This window comes from Notechis scutatus, chromosome 1 (genome assembly GCF_049901735.1).
Source record: "Notechis scutatus isolate UNSWTSFEM ecotype Mainland chromosome 1, rNotScu1.2, whole genome shotgun sequence".
Lineage (NCBI taxonomy): Eukaryota > Metazoa > Chordata > Lepidosauria > Squamata > Elapidae > Notechis > Notechis scutatus.
Genome location: NC_142009.1, coordinates 133,436,790 through 133,456,729, shown reverse-complemented (window position 1 = coordinate 133,456,729; position 19,940 = coordinate 133,436,790). Strand labels below are relative to the sequence as shown.

General features: G+C 36.1%; 1 protein-coding gene across 3 annotated transcripts in view; it reads right to left on the bottom strand.

Moving 5' to 3' along the window:
- Positions 1-19,940, bottom strand: part of ASAP2 (ArfGAP with SH3 domain, ankyrin repeat and PH domain 2) — an 88,129-nt gene that overhangs the window by 64,470 nt on the left and 3,719 nt on the right. For 2 of the 3 annotated variants that reach the window (XM_026674336.2, XM_026674338.2), the window contains exon 2: positions 1,451-1,523. In XM_026674336.2, the coding sequence (XP_026530121.1) occupies positions 1,451-1,523 (73 nt within the window). Of the gene's footprint in view, positions 1-1,450; positions 1,524-10,601; positions 10,653-19,940 lie in introns of all 3 variants that reach the window. The other variant, XM_026674337.2, reaches the window with a different exon arrangement.

Here is a 19,940-nt window from a genome sequence, read left to right as displayed (position 1 = left end):
CCATTCATTCATCAGCTTTAAAAAGATGAGAAATTTCATTTTCTATCATCCATAGTTTACTGATACATCTAAACCATAAAAATGCAAAACACCATAATTATGTTTCACAGAATGAAAGGGAATTGATGACCCTCCAAATGTTACTAGTAGACTATAATTCCCATCATCCCAGACATTTGGCTGAGCTTATGGCACTAAAGGGAACTAAATTTGTTAACATTGAGGGCAGTAAGTATCCTATCTTTGACTCGGAGAAAAAAATGAACCCTGAAATGCATTTATTCTCTTAATTCAGGATGGGAAGTTTTGAGCCCTGTGGTCACATTTCCTGGTACAAGAGATGTGTGTAAAACACATACAACTCATTCTCTCCTTCCAGCAATCTTGGTGCAGATTATTATTTCTCTGCGACCTTTAACTCTAGGGAAAGTAGGAGAGGGGCCTTGCTTCTCCTTTTTTATCTTAGCATTAAAGCCTGTTTTCGAATGCAGCCTGAACTGCAGGATGAAAAAAAACTGCCTAGAATCCTGGGCTGCTAATTTAGTGGTTAAGTGCCATAGACTGATTCTCACTTATTCCCTAAATAACTATGTCTTATCTAGCTTCATTCATAACCAATATTCCCTTTGATTTTTGAAATGCTATGTATGGGAAAGAAATGTTTTGTGCAGCTTTTCTCAAACCAAGTACAAATTAGTGTATAGTATCAGTATATAATGAAGCATCAAGTTTAATAGCAACATGTTAACATGTTTAGGCATTTCTTAATTACAGTATAGAAGCTAGAAAGTATAATATGTCACACACATGCTTAAAAGTTACGCCTTCAAGTAATTTTTGAGTCCTGGTAAATACATTTATTATTATTATTTGAAGTTTCTTTTGTGCGTGGCTGTATTGGGATTGGTGGTGACTATTTATTATTTGAACATTTTTTTTACTTCATGAGTTGTGTGCATTCACAAACATATCTTCATAACACCATAAACAATGGCTAGTCAAAAAACAGAAACTCTCATTGCAGGGAAAGAGGGGGAGGTCTGCTTATGAACTAAATTGATCACCTAACGAGGATGCAGTCCTATGTTTGAATAAAACAGTTCCCATTTTTCCTTACTCCAGTGTTGTTTCTCTTTTCCCTATCAATATGAATTATAACGTCACCCTACTACTAAAGCTAAAATTACCCTTAAAAATCTGTTCAACCAATTTCTGACTTAAAAGGGAAAAGTAGCTTGTCTTAAATGTAACTTACACCAGTTCACATTTAACAAAATAATAATAATTAGCACCAGGAAGGTAAAAGCATCTCAAAAGAAAGAACAAGCATTCTTTTGTGAACTATCATGGACTTGAATCTGCATCACTCGGTGAATATTTGACAAGCATTGAATATTGACACAATGTATATGTTAGAAATATAGGACAGGGATAAACGAAGTTTACATACCCAAACCAGAAACATTTATGGCTTTTACAGATTTCTTCATCTTATAAAGAACAGTTCGGTCAACATCCAGGGCCTAAAAATGAAAGCAATAAAAGAAAAGATAGGTAATATTTATTAATTATATGAGCTCAACAGCATACCAAGCAATATACCAAGTCCATGCTACTTGATAACTGAAAATGCCGCACATTGTTTTTTATATAAATCTTTCTACTATTTTTATTCCCTTCAGGAAAAAAAATGAAGTAGCAATCTCCATCTCTTCACCCCCAAAGAATTTTCCTTCCATTCAATTGTGTCCAAGACTCAAGAGACTGCCTGAAGTGATTTGCCACTGACTCCTTCCTAAGGCTGAACGCCACTGACCCAAGGCCACCCAATTGGCTGTGTACCTCGGGTGGGACTAAACTCACTCTCTCCCAAATTTCTAATGCCTTAATCATCATTACACCAAAGTGGTTCTCATGAAGAAAATACCCGATTGTCAATTATTTAACTAGTATTCATATATGAATGACTTAGAATTTAAATTTCTAACAAAACTTGGGCTCCTGTGCTAATGACAAAGAATATTAAGTCACTGTTTTAAGAGCAACATTAATGACTGTGTTTCATTTGGTTTATATATTGTAGGGATATTTTTTTTAATTAGCACATCTGACTATATTAATTTGTTGTCTGCTGTGATCCAAGTAGCTCGAGGCAGCTTTCAGCAATGCAGTTTTTTTTACTAATGACATCAAAATGATACTCACAAGCTTCCAAGAGCATCTTAAATGACCTCTTGAAGGAATTATATGATACTAGTACTATAATGATCATGCCACCATGCATGAATAGTAAAATTCATGAACAAGTCCACATTAGGTACAGAGAAGAAAATCCACTGGAAGAAGCCACCACACATCATTTAAAATAGGGGGAAATCACGTGTACCTTCCAGAAAACTGACATGTTAAATGCATAATGCGCTTTGTATTCAAAATGCTACATACACAACAGAGTCAGTACAGAGTTCACAAAATGTAGTGTGGTTAAGGAAGACATAAGAACATATCAGTGGTCTAGATAGCTTAGAATGCCCAGGTAGCTTTCTGTTTTATTTCATATTCAAAGTAATTTCTGTAAAATCAAGTTACTTGCTAAACTGCAAAAAAAAAATCCTACCAGTTAGCTGCCCCAAAATAATATTTTGCCTGACTTCCATTCTTTAGTTATCAGAAATCTTATCTCAATAACTATAATCCTAGCAAGAATATACCTATATCACTTACAAACTGAAAAAATTAATAATAGTGAAACATACGCTATAACATTACAAAACTCAAAATATTGCAGGAAACAATTCCTACCACTGAGCATGGGCACAATAATTTAATGTTCAATATAAAGCAATATATCAATGTTATTCTCAACATTTATCCATGGGCTTAAAAAGATTTGTCACAAAGTCACAAATGGCAAAAACTGTACATGTTTTTCCCCCCCAGAATGTGGTAAGCATTTTAAATGAAGCCCAAACTCTGCTGGTTGTTATATTATTTCAGTATCTTGAATAATTAGTCATTACAAAACAGAATGAAACAAACAAAAGCAATAAAATAACAAAACCCTGGAGTTTTCAACAAAGCCATCATGGCCGCTTTGTAAAAGCATGCCTTACGTTTTCGGGTATCGTTTGTTAGTAATTTCTCTTAATATATTTTTTAAAATAATAAGTTTCAGCAGAATTCTTTGTTGTGACGCCATTAAGGTAATTGAGTGGCTAATAAAACCAGCTTTTACATATTTTAATAGACCTCTCTCTTTGTTTTTTCTGCTCTTGTGTGGAAAGCACTCCTTTTTAATGCTTCCTGGGGCCCTTTTCTATTAGTTTCAAGGAAGCGCATGCATTTGTCTCAAGCTTAATTCTGCAACCAAATGGATATTTTAGCATAGTCATATACAGATTCTAAAGTGCTTTCAAATTAATGTTCTTCATAATTCACTGTCTTTTTGTTTTCGACCAAGTGTCAATGAGATGTAGAATGTCAGAAAGCATTTTATTTTCTGGCACTAATCTCTGCCCACTATGTGCTTGTATAAGGTTCTTCATAAGTCTTGATCTGGAAAGAAGGTGAAATAGCATTGTTTTGTACATGTGTGTATTTTTTTAATGTCTAAATGTCACATTAAGCTTTACTATATGGTACAGCATCTGCTCCTCTGTTTTAAGCAGATCTATGTGTATTTATTTTTATATAATATAATCATTATTATATGCAGGTCTATCACTACAGCATTTTTAAACAAAAAAGGCAGCATTTCGATTCTGTATCAATCCTTTAATATCCTTCCTTCAATACAAAAAAGTACTTTTAACTAATTTTTAAGTTTAATTTATTAAACAAATGAGCAGAATACCTGTAGATTTACAAAAACTATGAACTGCAGATACTGTACAATCTACTGAATTTAGAAAGACTTACTTTCACTGAGACTGTCATCATTTTGTTTGTTGTTACCATTCTAGATTACAAGTAAAAGGGACACTAATCTTATTTACACTACAAAGCCAAGTCCAGTATAAATCAATATGCCCTGACATACATATTAGGTTCTAATTCAACATTAGATTCTACATAGATTGACAGGCTACTTGAACTACAGCAGGTAATACATGATATGATGGGCAGCAAAAAATGTAATACTAAATAAATAATAAAAATATTTAAAGCTTTTCACTTAACTAACTTTAGAAAAGCTCAACATCTTTAGATTGAATATTACTTACCACTGCAAACAATGACAACCTAGTGTTAATAATCAACACTAGGAAAAAAAACAACACACTTTTTTAAAAACAACAACTCAAATTGCAGTTTTTAATCAATTCCAGTACCCAAATTGAAACCTGGTTATATCCTAACAATATAATGTGATCCTCCTCACTATGAACTCACAGATCTGTAAGAATATACAGCTTACCATACCTCCCAGTTAGCATCCCATTTTCCCCAGAAATGTGGGAATGGAGACATCTTATTAGAAGAGTATTAAGAAACATCCAGTCTAGTTGCACTGGTATCTTGAAAATGCATTATAATCATAAAAAGTATATGCACCTTAGAAAATACAATTTTCCAGAGTCTTAAAGTCTTTAGTATAAATATGGTAGCCTAGAAACAATAGGGTAGGATTGAACATGTTCAAAAATGCACTACAGGCACTGGGGCCATAAATACGATGTAAATAAAAGCCAGGCATCCTAAAAACATGAATGTCTCAAAGATGTCTGTCAATCAGAAAGCTGCTCCCCCAGCTTTAAGAAACCGTAAGGGGAAAAAAAATTCTTAATCAAGAAACAATGAGATAGAATATATTCGACTACAGGTAGTCCTCGATATAAGACCATTCATTTAATGACTATTTGAAGGTTCAATGATATTGAAAAAATGACTTAGGACTGAGCTTTAATACATCCACGTTTTAACATTTTTTAGATGAATACAAACTGATTACTCTAGTGCAGGGGTGTCAAACTCAAGGCCTGCAGGCTGGATCCAGCCCACATGATGCTTAGATATGGCCCATGGGGCTGCCCTGGAAACAGCAAAGGACCGGCCTGTGGCTCCTCTGCCAGAGAAAACGGAGCTTGGGAGGGCCGCCTCCTGAAACCCTCTGCCAATGAAAATGGGAGCATGGGAGGGCCATTTTCACTGGCAGAATTCGGTCCACTACAGCTGCCCCCTATATGAGGGTGTCGAGCTGGCCACACCCACCATGGCCAAGCCCCTCCAAGCCCCCCAGGTGAAACACAACCCTGATGCACTAGTGAATCACAGGATGGATCGCCTGAAGAAATATAGTTTATTTCTTTGTTGCATCACTCCTGTCACACAAATCACTACCGGAAGTCCTCGACTTACAACCATTCAAAGTTACAATGGCACTCAAAATAGTGACATAATTGTTTTTCACGCTTATGACCATTGCACAGTTGCGGGATCATGTGATCACCCTTTGTAACCTTCCTAGCTGGCTTCCAACAGGCAAAGTCAACGGAGGAAGGCAGATTTGCTTAATGACTGCATGATTCACTTAACAACTGCAGCAATTCATTTAACTGTGGTTAAAAATGGGGAAAAACTCACTGGCCTTGCTTAGGAACAGAAATTTGGGGCTCAATTGTAAGTCAAGGGCTACCTATACAACAATCCTAGTAGCACGATACAAATGACCTAATATTGTAATTCTTTCCCAATGTACTCATCTGAACACTGACTAGCCTGTTCAATATTTCACCCTCTCCTAGTTTCTAGCCTGGTATCTTAACCACTACATCAAAATGACTCTCTTTAATTCTCTGAACAACCACAGAGCATGATTTACTGTCACTTTCCTCACCATTTCTTGCCTTTTCATTGCTTTGCTTTTAGGAGGAGGAGGGAAAAAACTAAAAATTTATGATAAGACACAGTCAGAATCGCTCTGGACAAACTCAAAGGAGATTCAGCTACCTGCACCAGTTCTTTCCCTTTCATTGCTTGTATGACATGGGGAGATACAACCTAAAGAAGCCATAGTGATGGATTACCTAGTTAAAGTACAGGGAGCCTCTTTGACTTCATCTTATTCATAGTCACTGAAAGAAATAGCTAGACATCAGATAATTTACATGCCAGTGGAAGATCAGGTTTGTAGATCTGTTCTTTACTAACTATGATGTCGGTTTCTGTGAAACATTTCAAACAAATATAAAAAATAATCATTAAACTGTAGTAAATCACACAGACTGACATATGCAGGTATAGTAGGTTACTTCTTGCTGCCAATTTAAGTACAACAATACTCCTCTAAGCTGTTCTGGTTAATTAGCCATAATTAGAAGTTACAGTTTCCACAGTAACCTTAGCTCTGACAAAGATGTTTCAGTTATAGTCTGAACAGTTATTCCAATGTAAAAGCTTTGAATTTCAAACTCAATAGTAATAAGCATAACATATAATCCATACAATGTTCATTCCAGACATGAAATTTAGGATAGAGTGTTATTTCCATTAAATTAAATTGGATCTCTGGATATTCAAAACAATCTTATTGTTATTATTGAGTATGATAAATGTAATCCTAATTTTTATGCTTTCTCGGCTAGTTTTTTTCAACTCCACATTCACAACTCTTATTTATCTAAAAAAAATGTAGCAATTCATGAGAAAAAAATACCTTAAAATTCATAGTCAAGTAATAATTTTATAAAGATTAACAAAAATAACAAAAAAGTATTCTCCACCCCGCTTCCAAGGCAACCATCCATACTTTCTATGTGGTTTCCCTCCCTCATACACAGAATGTATTTTCTCACCTTATATGTATGGGCAAGAAGTAGGAAGTTTTAAAAAACACAATAAAAGCTTTATACTTTGTAGATTCTCCTTACCCTCTTAAGGCTAATTTATTTATAATTGCTAGGATAGAGGCATTATTGTAAATACAGTCTGAATTCAAAAGAAGTATAGATAGTCCTTGGCTTATGACTTCATTTAACAGCAGTTCAAGGTACAACTGCTTTGTAGTGACTTATGCTCTGTCCTCAAAATTACATGTCGTGATCCTTCAGTCACTTGATCACAATTTAGGCACTGGGCAACTGGCTCCCATTTGCAGTGGCTGCTGCAAATAGGGGGATGGTGTGTGTGTCACTTGATGCAATTTGCATCACCTTGGCTGTTGTCCAGCAAAGTCAATTGAAGGAGCTGTATTCGCTCATCGACTGTGTGATTCACTTAATGATGGACGTAAAAATGATAGTACAATCAGGTCTGATTATGTGATGAGTCACTTAACAATCACACTGCTTAGTGACCAAAGTTCCTGTAGTGAAAGCTCACCTGTAAAAGCAGTGTTCATCTTCCTGTTTCTGATAAAGCTTTGTGTCAGGGGTTAGATAACACAAAAGGTTGCTACAACACAGCATACCAGGCTGGGCTACCCTGAAGAATTGGGCAGATGCCAGACTGCTCTCAGACAGGACCTGAAACGCAAGCAGCTCTCAGCTTCTTGATGAGGCTGAACACAGCTAGAATTGAGGCGTTCTGACCGGCAGCACCAGCCTGCTCCCAAATAGCTTTGCCTGCACCAGACGATACTTTGATCAAGTCCACTTCTTTCTCTCTCCCTGCTTTTCACATGGCAATAACAGTATTCTTGTGAACTAAATGAATGAATGTTCTGACTCACAAGGGACAAGAACAACTGCATCACGATGCCATTTCTTCTTACTTAGGAGGAGATGGTATCTCCCAGGCCCGTGATGGTGAACCTTTTGGGCTTGGTGTGTCAAATATTCAGAATATGCCTAAACTGAATCTGCTGGTGTGCCACTACCCCTGCCCCCCCCCCTCGAAAACAAGAGAGAGAAAATATTGACATATACATTTATCTTTCAAAAAATACAACCCAATCATGTGAGGCACTATGTATGTATGTATGTATGTATGTATGTATGTATGTATGTATGTGTGTGTGTGTGTGTGTATATGTTTTCTTAAGTTTTGCGGTACTTACATGTATGGCCTTCAGCTTTGTTCGGTATTTTCCCACGTCATAGTAGTGGTGCTTTTAAAGTTGTAGCAACGTTTCAGCAGAATCTCATCTGCCATCATCAGGCTTCTGTATTGTGTCCGTCAGACGGACGGACTAATCAGAAGCCTGATGATGGCAGATGAGATTCTGCTGAAACGCTGCACAAGCACTGCACCTATGACGTGAAATACCCAACAAAGCTGAAGGCCATATATACATACATATATACATACATACATACATACACATACATACATACACACACACACACACACACACATATATACATATACATATACATATACATATACATATACATATACATATACATATACATATATATATATATATATATATATATATATATATATATATATATATATATATATATATATATTCTGAGGTTTTCGCGGTATTTGTATGTGGATCTTTGGTTATTCGGGTTTTCTCCCACGTAAAATTGGAAGTATCTAGGCGACGTTTCGATGAAGTCTCATTCATCATCTTCAGGCTTGTGTCTTCGGCTTTGTGCCTCCGAGAAGCACAAAGCCGAAGACACAAGCCTGAAGATGATGAATGAGACTTCATCGAAATGTCGCCTAGATACTTCCAATTTTACGCTGGGAGAAAACCCGAATAACCAAAGATCCATATATACATATAGTATATATGGCATTCAGCTTTGTTCGGGTATTTTCCCACGTCATTGTAGTTGTGCTTTTAAAGTTGTAGCAACGTTTCGGCAGAATCTCATCTGCCATCATCAGGCTTCTGGTTGTGTCCGTCTGTGAGTCAGGCCCCCACAGTGGTTTCAGTTTTAAATTTGGGGCAGCCTATTGCTGTGCCAGAATGGTTTTTTCTTCATCTTGATTGGTTGGGAATCTAGGTCTGTTTATTGGTCTTGGAGTTTGCTGTGTTCTGCTTGATTGGTGTTTCTAATATCTTCTGTCTGTTTAGTGGCTCTTTTTGTGTCTTGATTGGTTGGCAACATTGTGTTCCTTTATTGGAGGTCTTTTGTGCAGCTTGGCTCCGGGTAAATGGACGGCTATCATTTGTTAGGAAGCTAGGTTTCATCTGGGTGCCTGGTTGGGGTGTGTTTGAGCTGGACTTCTCGGTGTACTCTGAGAAGCACAAAACTGAAGACACAAGCCTGAAGATGATGAATGAGACTTCATCGAAACGTCGCCTAGATACTCCCAATTTTACGCAGGAGAAAACCCAAATAACCAAAGATAGATAGATAGATCTATATCTATCTTTGGTTATTCAGGTTTTCTATCTATCTATCTATCTATCTATCTATCTATCTATCTATCTATCTATCTATCTATCTATCTATCTATAGATATAGATAGATAGATAGATACATACATACATATACATATACATGTATGGTATACATGGCACTGGCACGAAGCCGAAAGCACCAGCCTGAGGATGGCGAGTGGGACCTTGCCGAAACATCGCGAAGATACTCTTAATCTTACACGGAAAAAGACCCGAACATACCTAGACCTACATACTTACATACATACATACATACATATATACAATAAAAATATATATACACATACATACACACACACACACATGAAATAATTTACAAAAATGAAATAGAAGCAAAACCAACTCATCTGCAGAGGGAGTGGAGGCCATGCGACAGCACAAGGGTTTAGAGGTTGTGCAAGACCATACCTCATTCTCATGCATCTCCCAGTCTCCAAAAATCACCCAAAAATGGGGCATGCTTTTGAAAATAGTTTTTGTCAGATGTTGATGAACAGTAAGATGTCCCTCTGTATGTCAGGCATATGACCTTTGACACATGTGTCATAGGTTCACCATCACTGTCTTAGGACCTTAATTCTGTGTCTGATTCCTTTGGTCTTTCTTCTCCTATGAAGAATATTCTTCAGGCATGGACCCAACTCTTTTTCTCACCAGTTCGTGTTGAATTTCCATAAACAAAGTATAAATCAACTATAGTCTGCTAGTGAAGAAATACTGCTTCATATCTGAACAAGGTTTTAATAGGAACAGCTCTAAGCATCTAGGACAGATCTGTCCACAGACATTCTTTCTGGTCATCAATCTACACCAAGGATGTCAAACTGGGGGCCCGCGGGCCAGATGTGTCACATGCAGGCCACGCCCACCCCGGCTCCGCAAAGACAACAAAGTCACGATACATCACATGAAGCGATCGAGTTTGACACCCGTGATCTACACCCTTCATGTTTCACCAATTGCCTTTCTTCCACCAAGTAGCAATGACATCTGATACTTCACCATGTATATTTATATATCCAAACTAGACTGTGTTGTTTCTCTGTGTCATATATGTGGGTGTATGAATGTTTTATTTACTTATATTTTTGTCATGTTTATGTAGTGTGTATTGGAGGTGGTAAGTCTTTGAGAGCCGTATGCAATGAAATTTGATTTTAATGTATGTCGATTAGTGTACATTTTAAGTGACTAAGTTATTCTAGGTGTAAATCTACCTGGTATGTGTAAGATTAAGACATCAAAATCCAATCCTTCATTGTTATTCTGTGTTTAAGGAAAAAATGACTTTATTGCTCACCTTGATGATTTAAGAGTCTTCATTGCTTCAATATGTGAAAATGGTCTCACACTACATAAACAGAAAACAAAAAGTTGCTGGGTAGGGAATGCTGTATATGTAAATGGTAGGTTTGCTCTTCAGTTCTAGATACTTTTCAAGAGAAGGCAGGCTTTACAACAAACATGGGGGAGGAGGGCTAGTGGGAATATTGCTTTAGGAAAGAATAGACAAAGACTACTAATCTTCCCTACTCACTCTGTAAATCATTCTGGCTTCTCTCTTAATTTTGTTTCAAACTTTTCCGGTTTTGTTTCTGCCAAACTCCAGCTGATCTGAAATTATTTGGCAGAACTTCCGGAGCAAATGATTTTTTAAAAAATGGTTTAAAGTTTAAAGTTCAAAACAACAAAAGATATTTTCTGTCTCAAGTACACACACTTGCTATTACAGAATAGCAAATCAAGTAACTGGCTTATCTACAGTCAGCACTGAGCAGCAACAACTTTCAGTGGAGGAACTTCCCAGCCTAACAGTACACCTGAACACTGAAGATAGTAAAGCTTGTTTGTTTGTTTATTAAACAAATCTATATAGTCATCCAAGTCACACATTGTTGACACTGGACAGTGTCCAACATTTAAAAAAATCTACCACATAATAAAAACTCATTTAAAAAAAAAGCACCCTCCACTTCTCATGGCAGCAATGCAATCAGATCAGCCATTTGATCAGCTCCTTCTCCATTCGTGATCCCAAGATCCTGCTGACAAAACCATGGTTTTTGTGGTTCACCACATATGCTGTACAATAGAGCTAAGGTGGTTTCTGGCAGCTGAAAATGATGGCGGATGATGTTAGGTAAGGTAACTTGAAAAAGGACTGGCTTTTCAGCAGATGTGATGGAATATTATTTGACAGGTCTCTTTAACAAATCTGAGCATTATTCTCTTTTCTGGTTTATACTACCAATAGCTTTCCTGTATTGTAAAGCAACATTTCTGAAAACATTTCTTGAATTTTGAAAAAAAAAAAAACTTTTATAAAGCAGTTCCATATCTTTGAGAATACTTGGAATTGTTACTGCATTGTTGCAGGAAGTTTATTGTACTGAATATTATTTTCAAAACTAATTATCATCATACATATATACCTAGAAACTCATTCTCTTTTAGGTAAGCAGCATTATGCAAAATACAGAATGGAAATTAGAACAAATGAATATTAATAATATATAAAAGCAAATAAATTGAAGGCATGCATTTAAAAAACATGGAGGAAATATTTCATATATCTAGTTTCCACTAACATCCTTCATCATACCTCTCCAAAAATTTTTAGACCATCCTTGCTTCTACCACATCCATACATGGTTCATACACTGACTTTTCTTTTAAACTTTTCACCTCTCTTTTTCTCAGGTTCTTAACAATTTGATTTAGTTATGATCTTCTCAGTCTTGCCATTCCTCTCAACTCATTCGTTCAAATTGCCTTAATGTATTTGTTTTGCAATTCAATTATGTATTCCCTTTATATGACCAAAACACCTCATCAACAAGTACAGGTAGTCTTCAATTTATAACTATTGTTTAGCAACTGTTTTTAGTTTCCACAAGGTTGGAAAGAATGCTTTCCGGCCCATACAGCGTTTCTGGCCATTGTACAATGTTATACTACCCCCTACATGATCAGATGACTGCATTTGGGGCACTTGGCAATCTGTTTGCATTTTCAACCAGTTGCCAGCTACCTTCTGATCATGTGATCACCATTTGCAACCTTCTCTGGTGGCTTCCCCAGAAAGTCAGTGGGGCACTATTTAGACGGCTCCCTTTTATGGAGTCTTCTAAACAAGAGCAGCACTCTTGTATATGCATTTTTTTTCATTTATAACTTTCTCACTATTCCAAGCAGCTTTCATTTCCTCTTTCCACATGTCCACTTTCCCTCCATTCTGTTGGAAAATTAATCTGTCTTCTGCTTATATACTTTTTCATATAGGACTCATACTTTTTCTTCCTATATAGTTGCTATACTGTCACTCTAGTTTCTTCCACATCGTTGTTTTTTTATATATTAATTTTTCTCAATATTTTCACAAATGGAAACTTCAGACAAGACTGAAGTAATGTGCTTCCACCTCAACAAGGTGGCCCACCATGAACTAAGTGTGGTTTGAGAATACTCTTCTTGCTCATAACAAGTACCCAAAATTACTTTAGGGTAAGGTTACTCTAGAACAAAGTTGTCAAACTCAATTTCATTGAGGGCCACATCAGGGTTGTGTTAATTTTGCCATTTCTGCTGGTTGCATCATCTTCACCAATCACTCCTCCATTGTGAATATTTCAGAATCTTTTCATTTTTGCACATTTTTTTGCAGCAATAAACTAATATGTGGATTTCTATTTTCATAGAAGTAACTATCTATAGTTCTCAACTTATGACCTCAATTGAGCCCCAAATTTCCATTACTAAGCAAGACAATTGTTAAGTGAGTTTTGCCCCATTTTACAACATGTCTTGCCACAGTTGTTAAGTGAATCGCTGTAGTTAAGTTAATCAAAGAATCAAAGAATCTGGCTTCTCCAATCAGAAGGCCGCAAAAGATAAAATCGCATGACCCTGGGACACTACAACTGTCATAAATACATGCCAGTTGCCAAGCATCTGAATTTTGCCATGTGACCATGGGAATGCTGCAATGATCGTAAGCGTCTGTGACGGACGGACACAATACAGAAGCCTGATGATGGCAGATGAGATTCTGCTGAAACGTTGCTACAACTTTAAAAGCACCACTACTATGACGTGGGAAAATACCCGAACAAAGCTGAAGGCCATACATATATACATACATATATACATACATACATACATACACATACATACATACACACACACACACACACACATATATACATATACATATACATATACATATACATATACATATACATATACATATATATATATATATATATATATATATATATATATATATATATATATATATATATATTCTGAGGTTTTCGCGGGTATTTGTATGTGGATCTTTGGTTATTCGGTTTTCTCCCACGTAAAATTGGAAGTATCTAGGCGGCGTTTCGATGAAGTCTCATTCATCATCTTCAGGCTTGTGTCTTCGGCTTTGTGCCTCCGAAAGATGCTGCAATGATCGTAAGCGTGAAAACAGGTCATGAGCCACTTTTTTCAGTGTTGTAACTTTAATGGCCACTAAACGAATGGTCGAGGACTACATGTATATGATATTCATTTTACATGTTTCATTCTTAATTCAGTTGTAGTTAAACTTTAGGAATTGCTGCAATCTTGTTCTACGCATTATAAAAAGCCCCAATGAAGTAATCAATTCAACTCAATAAGATCAGATCTCCATTATTCCCCTTAATTTGACAGACATCCAACATGGTATTTGGTGGATTTGTTGGAGTCCTGACAATATTCTTGTTTCATGCATTAAGTTATATTATTTACCATTCACTCTTCTTTCATTATGAATACTGTAGAAATCTCCTATTTGACATACACATGTGATTCACTGGCCATCATAGCTCTGGTCAACCGAGGTTTTTAATAATAAGGAAACAATTTTATCTCGATACAAAGGAGAGATGAATGAAACATTTTTGCTTCTGAAAAATTATATTCCATTTACTAAAGAAGTCAATCTCATACATTAAAAGAGGTTTGAAAACTCTAATTTGAGTGGTCTTTTGTGTATTATGAATCTTCATATCCACAGAACAAAACTGTATCAAATAACAGTTTGGCTGTACTCTATATTGTAATTCAGGGAGGAGAAAGAACCTAAAAGACTGTTCTACACTTTGTAATGAAATTTTCAATGTTGTGTTTTTGTTCAAATAATAATCTTATCTTACTGATAGGGATTAAAATGATTAGCGAATGCATGTTGTTTGCTAAATGAGTTTCTTCAAAATACATTTCACTAGTATCATTCAAAGAAAATGACACAAACAAAAATAAAAATAAACAACCAACCAACAGTTTTAATGGAAAATGAACCACAGCAAGTAACACATAATAAAGTTTACTCTGCTTTCATGCAGCCATAGTCTATGTTTTAATTTTTTGGGGGGGTGGAGGAGTTGCTATAATTCAGATATGAACACTAAAGATTTAACTGTAAGAATTGGCATTAAAGAAACATGACTGCTTAGAAGAAGAATTATAACATTTGCACAAATGCACTTCATATCACTAGAAAATTTTAGGAAATCTTTTTGTTATTCATTAATTATGAATTGCATCCCGACCCTTGTAAATTACCAAAAAATACAGTTTCAACTACAGGTACTCTTCAATTTACAACTGGTTGCCTAGCTACCTTTCCAAGTTACAACTGACCACCTCCCAAAAAAGACTTACAACCTGGTTTTGACATTGCCCAACCTCCACAGTCATGTGATACATTATGGGCCTTTGCAGTACCCCATGATCACATGACTAAAAATTACGACAGTTTGGCCTGAAGCTGTATTTACTTCCAGTTTCTGGCAAAAACCAGCCATACAGAAAAATAGGTTTGCTCAAGGACTGCCACATTCACTTAATTACAAAAAAGGTCATAAAATTGGGTCTGTTCTGGTTACATGGTAACGACCAATGCTGCTGTTTAATAATCACATCATACCAAATAAGTAGAAGCAAATCCTATCTACTTATTTTGCTGCTATTAACAGCATCCTAGTAAATCACTTCAGATTAGCCAATGGGTCAGTGACAGAACACATGGCTACACTCTCTGTGTGTTACGATATTCATTCTGGGAAGTTTGCAATGATCATAGCTCACAACCAGCTGAAGTGACCATAACTTTATTTATTTATTTTATTTATACATATTGGTACATACATACATATTGTACAGGAGTTAATTCCTTCACAAAATACAGGGATGGATTATGCTTCTGCAAATCAAAGCAAGTGATGAAGACAATTTTCAAATGTAGTGCTAGCTAGGATTTTTAAATCACAATTCGTTGAACAAGATGTCACAGTCTGGTTTGCCCATGCCATACTATCAGTTGACTGGCTGGTTTGGAATATGTGAGCCATTCACAGTTAACAGAAGTGGGATGTAAACCTACAGAAATAGCTTCATTTTTCAAAGTGAAGTAGGCTGTGAAGGAGAACCTTTTTTTAAAAGTAAAAACAGCATCTTGATCATCCATCTGTTTTGGAAAACTATCAATATACTAAAAATATTTATGAATATGGCAGTTGTTTAAAGTCAGCATGAAATTGACTTTTGAGTATAATTTACTGTAATTTATTGTGAACAGACACTACACGAAGCCATAGATGAAACTGCAAGCCTTCCACACATACACAACTACTAAAAACTGTAGTCTAAATTATTTGTGTTATACCACTGCTACATACAATTCCTAGCAATTAAATAGCTACCGTGTTTCTCACAAAATAACGCCGGGCCTTATTTTTTTTTGACCCCCGAAAAAATGGCTAGGCCGCCTTTCGGGGGTGACTTAATTTCCTCCCCCACCTAGAGCGGCCCATACGCATGTACCTTGCCGCAAGGCCACTTCTATCGGCCGATGAAAGCTCCCCAAAGGCAGAGTCCCCAGCCGCTTCAGGGCGTGGCGTGGCTGCCCATGTCCCCTCGCCTTTAGGCAGTCTCTTTTGGGCGATGGAAGCTCCCCAAGTGCAGTCACCAGCCATTTTGATCAGCCGGTAGAAACAGCCTCGGGGTGTGCGCACACACTCCCCTCGCCACAAGGCTGTTTCTACCGGCCGATCGAAGTGGCTGGTGACTGCCCTTGGGGAGCTTCCATCGCCCGAAAGAGACTGCCTAAAGGCGAGGACATGGGCAGCCACACCACGCCCAAGCGGCTGGGACTCTGCCTTTGGGGAGCTTTCATCGGCTGATAGAAGCGGCCTCGCAGCAAAAGAGTGTGTGTGTGCACCGCGCCCGAGGCCGTTTCTACCGGCTGATCGAATTGGCTGGTGACTGCACTTGGGGAGCTTCCATTGCCCGAAAGAGACTGCCTAAAGGCGAGGGGACATGGGCAGCCATGCCACGCCCTGAAGCAGCTGGGGACTCTGCCTTTGTGGAGCTTCTTTCGGCTATCGGGGTATTCTAGCCTAGGCTACCTGCAGGGCACTCATAAAGGCAAGTTTTCTCCCCACCCACCCCGCCCTTCCCCCCCCCATTTCTCTTCACTTCGTGTAGTTCTAACGAACGATGTGAGAAATAGCGGAGAAACATGTTTTAAATAGGCCTAAATTTTGGGGGCGGGGCTTAAGTTCACCTCATGCCTAGAAATCATGCTGGCCCTTCCTATTGGTGGAGGCCGTATTGTTGGAGAAACACGGTAACATTAAACTTGTCCCAAAGTGAGAAAATTTAATATAACTGATTCAGAAGAACTTGTAAAAATAATCCTGAATTGTAACCCTGTAAGAAAGAACAGCATTAGAAGCAAATTCCTATATACAAATTCTGTCCTATGATACTAGCCTGGTTTCTGTGTCATTCCAAAATAATTTGTTTAAGCTAAAGTTTCCTGAGGAATCTAGAAACTATCTAGAGAAATCTGGAGTATGTAAGAGCTGCAGCGAGGAAAGAAAATTATTATATTTGTTATATGAGTAAAAACCTATACATGATAGCGACAACTATGTCATCCATCAAAAATCAAGAGGCTTCTAGATTTTGTTGACTGAAAAATGATTAGGTTTTGCTGTTTTACAGATTACCTCAAGCAAAACGTATTGCTTTTCCCCCCCTTTTATACAACAGCTAATACTACTTGGAAACAACATCAGTTTCCCAAATTTTAATAGAACACTGCATTGTTGACCTTTTAATATGCTAAATATAAATGCTAAAATATATCCATCCCTTCAATCATCAGCATTAACAGAAAGTCCAATCTGCACTACAGTAGTTTAAGAATTTTCATATTATTTCTTTACTCATTGTTGCTCACAGAAAATATATCCATATTTAAGATCATTTCTACCTCTCTATCTTGGTATTCTCCAAATATGATCACACACTGCAGCCAGCATTGGCATTAAGAATATTTGGAATTATGCTTGGATTATGGGGGTGACAGTCCCAAGAGATTACGTAATTGTTTCCACAAATGGAATAGGCAGGATGTATTTCTCCTCAAAGGAAGTAAGAATAAAATACTAACATATTCAATTTTAAGAGTACATTTAAGCAGAGTACATTTTAGTAAAAAAACAAATGATGATGAAATATTTATAGGTTTCAAAGATAGCATGTAATTTATTTATATTTATACTTATTTTATTACACTATTCTGTAATTATTTTTATTTGGTGTAACATCAAATAATTTTCTTCTGAACTGTGTAACTTTGCAATGATTCATAAAAATATAGCTTAAAAGTTTCACAAACAAAAATAATATTACTTTTACGGAATTGATCACCATTATTATGCATTTTGTAAAGAGTAGTTATCGGTATATTTAAAAATGTAAAATTTCAATACAATATACAATAAGGGGGAAATGATAGAATACTGCAAAACATTTAAAACTTAATATCTTAATTGCAGAGATGTTTTTAAACAATTAAAAGAAATATCCATTTAAAGTCTCTCTCCCCAACTAAGACATAAATATTTAATGCCTTTCATTTGGGATGTAAGATTTTAGTTGATGTGGCCCCACTTAGTGTCTGCAATACTATCCTATTCCTGAAGTTACTTTCTAGCCTGATTTTGAGATGATCCTTCAAAAATAACACTTGTGTTTACCTTTGTATTCTGCTGATGCACATGTGCTTTTCCAATCCAGCAAGACTCAAATTAGATTTTTATTCATACTTCCAGATATCAAACAATTAGCCATCACTTTAAAAAATAATTAAATTCAGATTTCCCACTACTTACCACTAGTAAAATTGAGAGGGAAATATTCTGATAAACCAACTGTACTGCTTTATAATTGTAAATTAAAAAGTATTACATTTGCAAACATCCCAACACACAACATTCAGAAATTATATATGTAAATTATTGTTGCAGATTAAACAGAGTTGATTAGCGTTATAACAACTTCTCTCTTTCTGGGTAACTTGATCAACAGGTTTTTCGCTTGCCTGCAGAAAAATCTTAACTGATCACCTCATCTAGGATCAGAAAGGAATCCCCTCCAGGACAAATGTATTCTTACTACTGCAAATATGCTCTAATGGTTTGGGTTTGATTTACTAACTTTATTATCTGAAATAGAGAAAGCTCCTAGTTCACTGTACAACATACTTTTTATAATGAAATGAGACAATGAAAAATGTTTCACAAAGACATTTTACTTTTTAGTTCAGCAAACTATGTAGGAATTACTGCTGTGTAGTTATTCCATAAATATATCTAAGAAATTGTTCTTAAGTCAGAAATTGTTTCTTAATTATAACAAGTCATAAAAAATAATTTTCAGGAAATTTTAGAGCAGTTTCAAATTTGAAACAGGTTGAGCTCAAAATGGGGCAATTTTGAACATAAAACATTCCCAGAATCACTGAAGACTAAACAACATCAAACAGTTGTTTTTTACTTGAACCAGAATGTTTTATACTCAAATCATTTATAATACAAAGGATTTTCCATACCTCTTCTCTAGAACATGTTCAAAATTTAATAATGAAATCTTATGATTATTCATTTATATGAAAGTGAATACTATTAAAGCAACAGGTTTTTACTATTTTTATTTTATTCATCAAATTTATATGGCTGCTGTTTGCATATTTTATAATACTAAATGTAAATACTAATAATACTAAAATTTTAGTCAAATTACTTCATTGTGTAAGTAGATCATACTCGCAGAATGGTAGCTGAAGCAATTTTAGAAAGGAAAGAAAAACATGTTTTTAATCGTCTCAAATTATTAACACTGAAGCAGTTAAAATAGGAGATCAAATTCCATTTGATAGAGTTCATCAGTGTCCCATACAGACAAGAAATCCTTTGGACCATCACAATGAACTCTCTTTTGAATTATCCCCACTTGTAAAAAATAGGCCTTCAGTCATCAGACATATTACCTAAAGTTTCTATTATTTTAGTGATTCATATAGTGGAGTCTAATTACTATTTTAAATAAAGTCTGTGGAAATAGTAGTCTGGCTGGCAAGTCCTTGTTGTGCACAGCACAATACACAAACAGGCATCATGCAGAATCAGATTCAGATAATAGACTACCACTTCCCTTTTGCAATTGGGAGAATGACAGCCATGTCTGATGACATCTCCACAGACTTTATTTAAAGAGGATTAGCACTATAAATGTTGCAAATGATAATATGTATCAT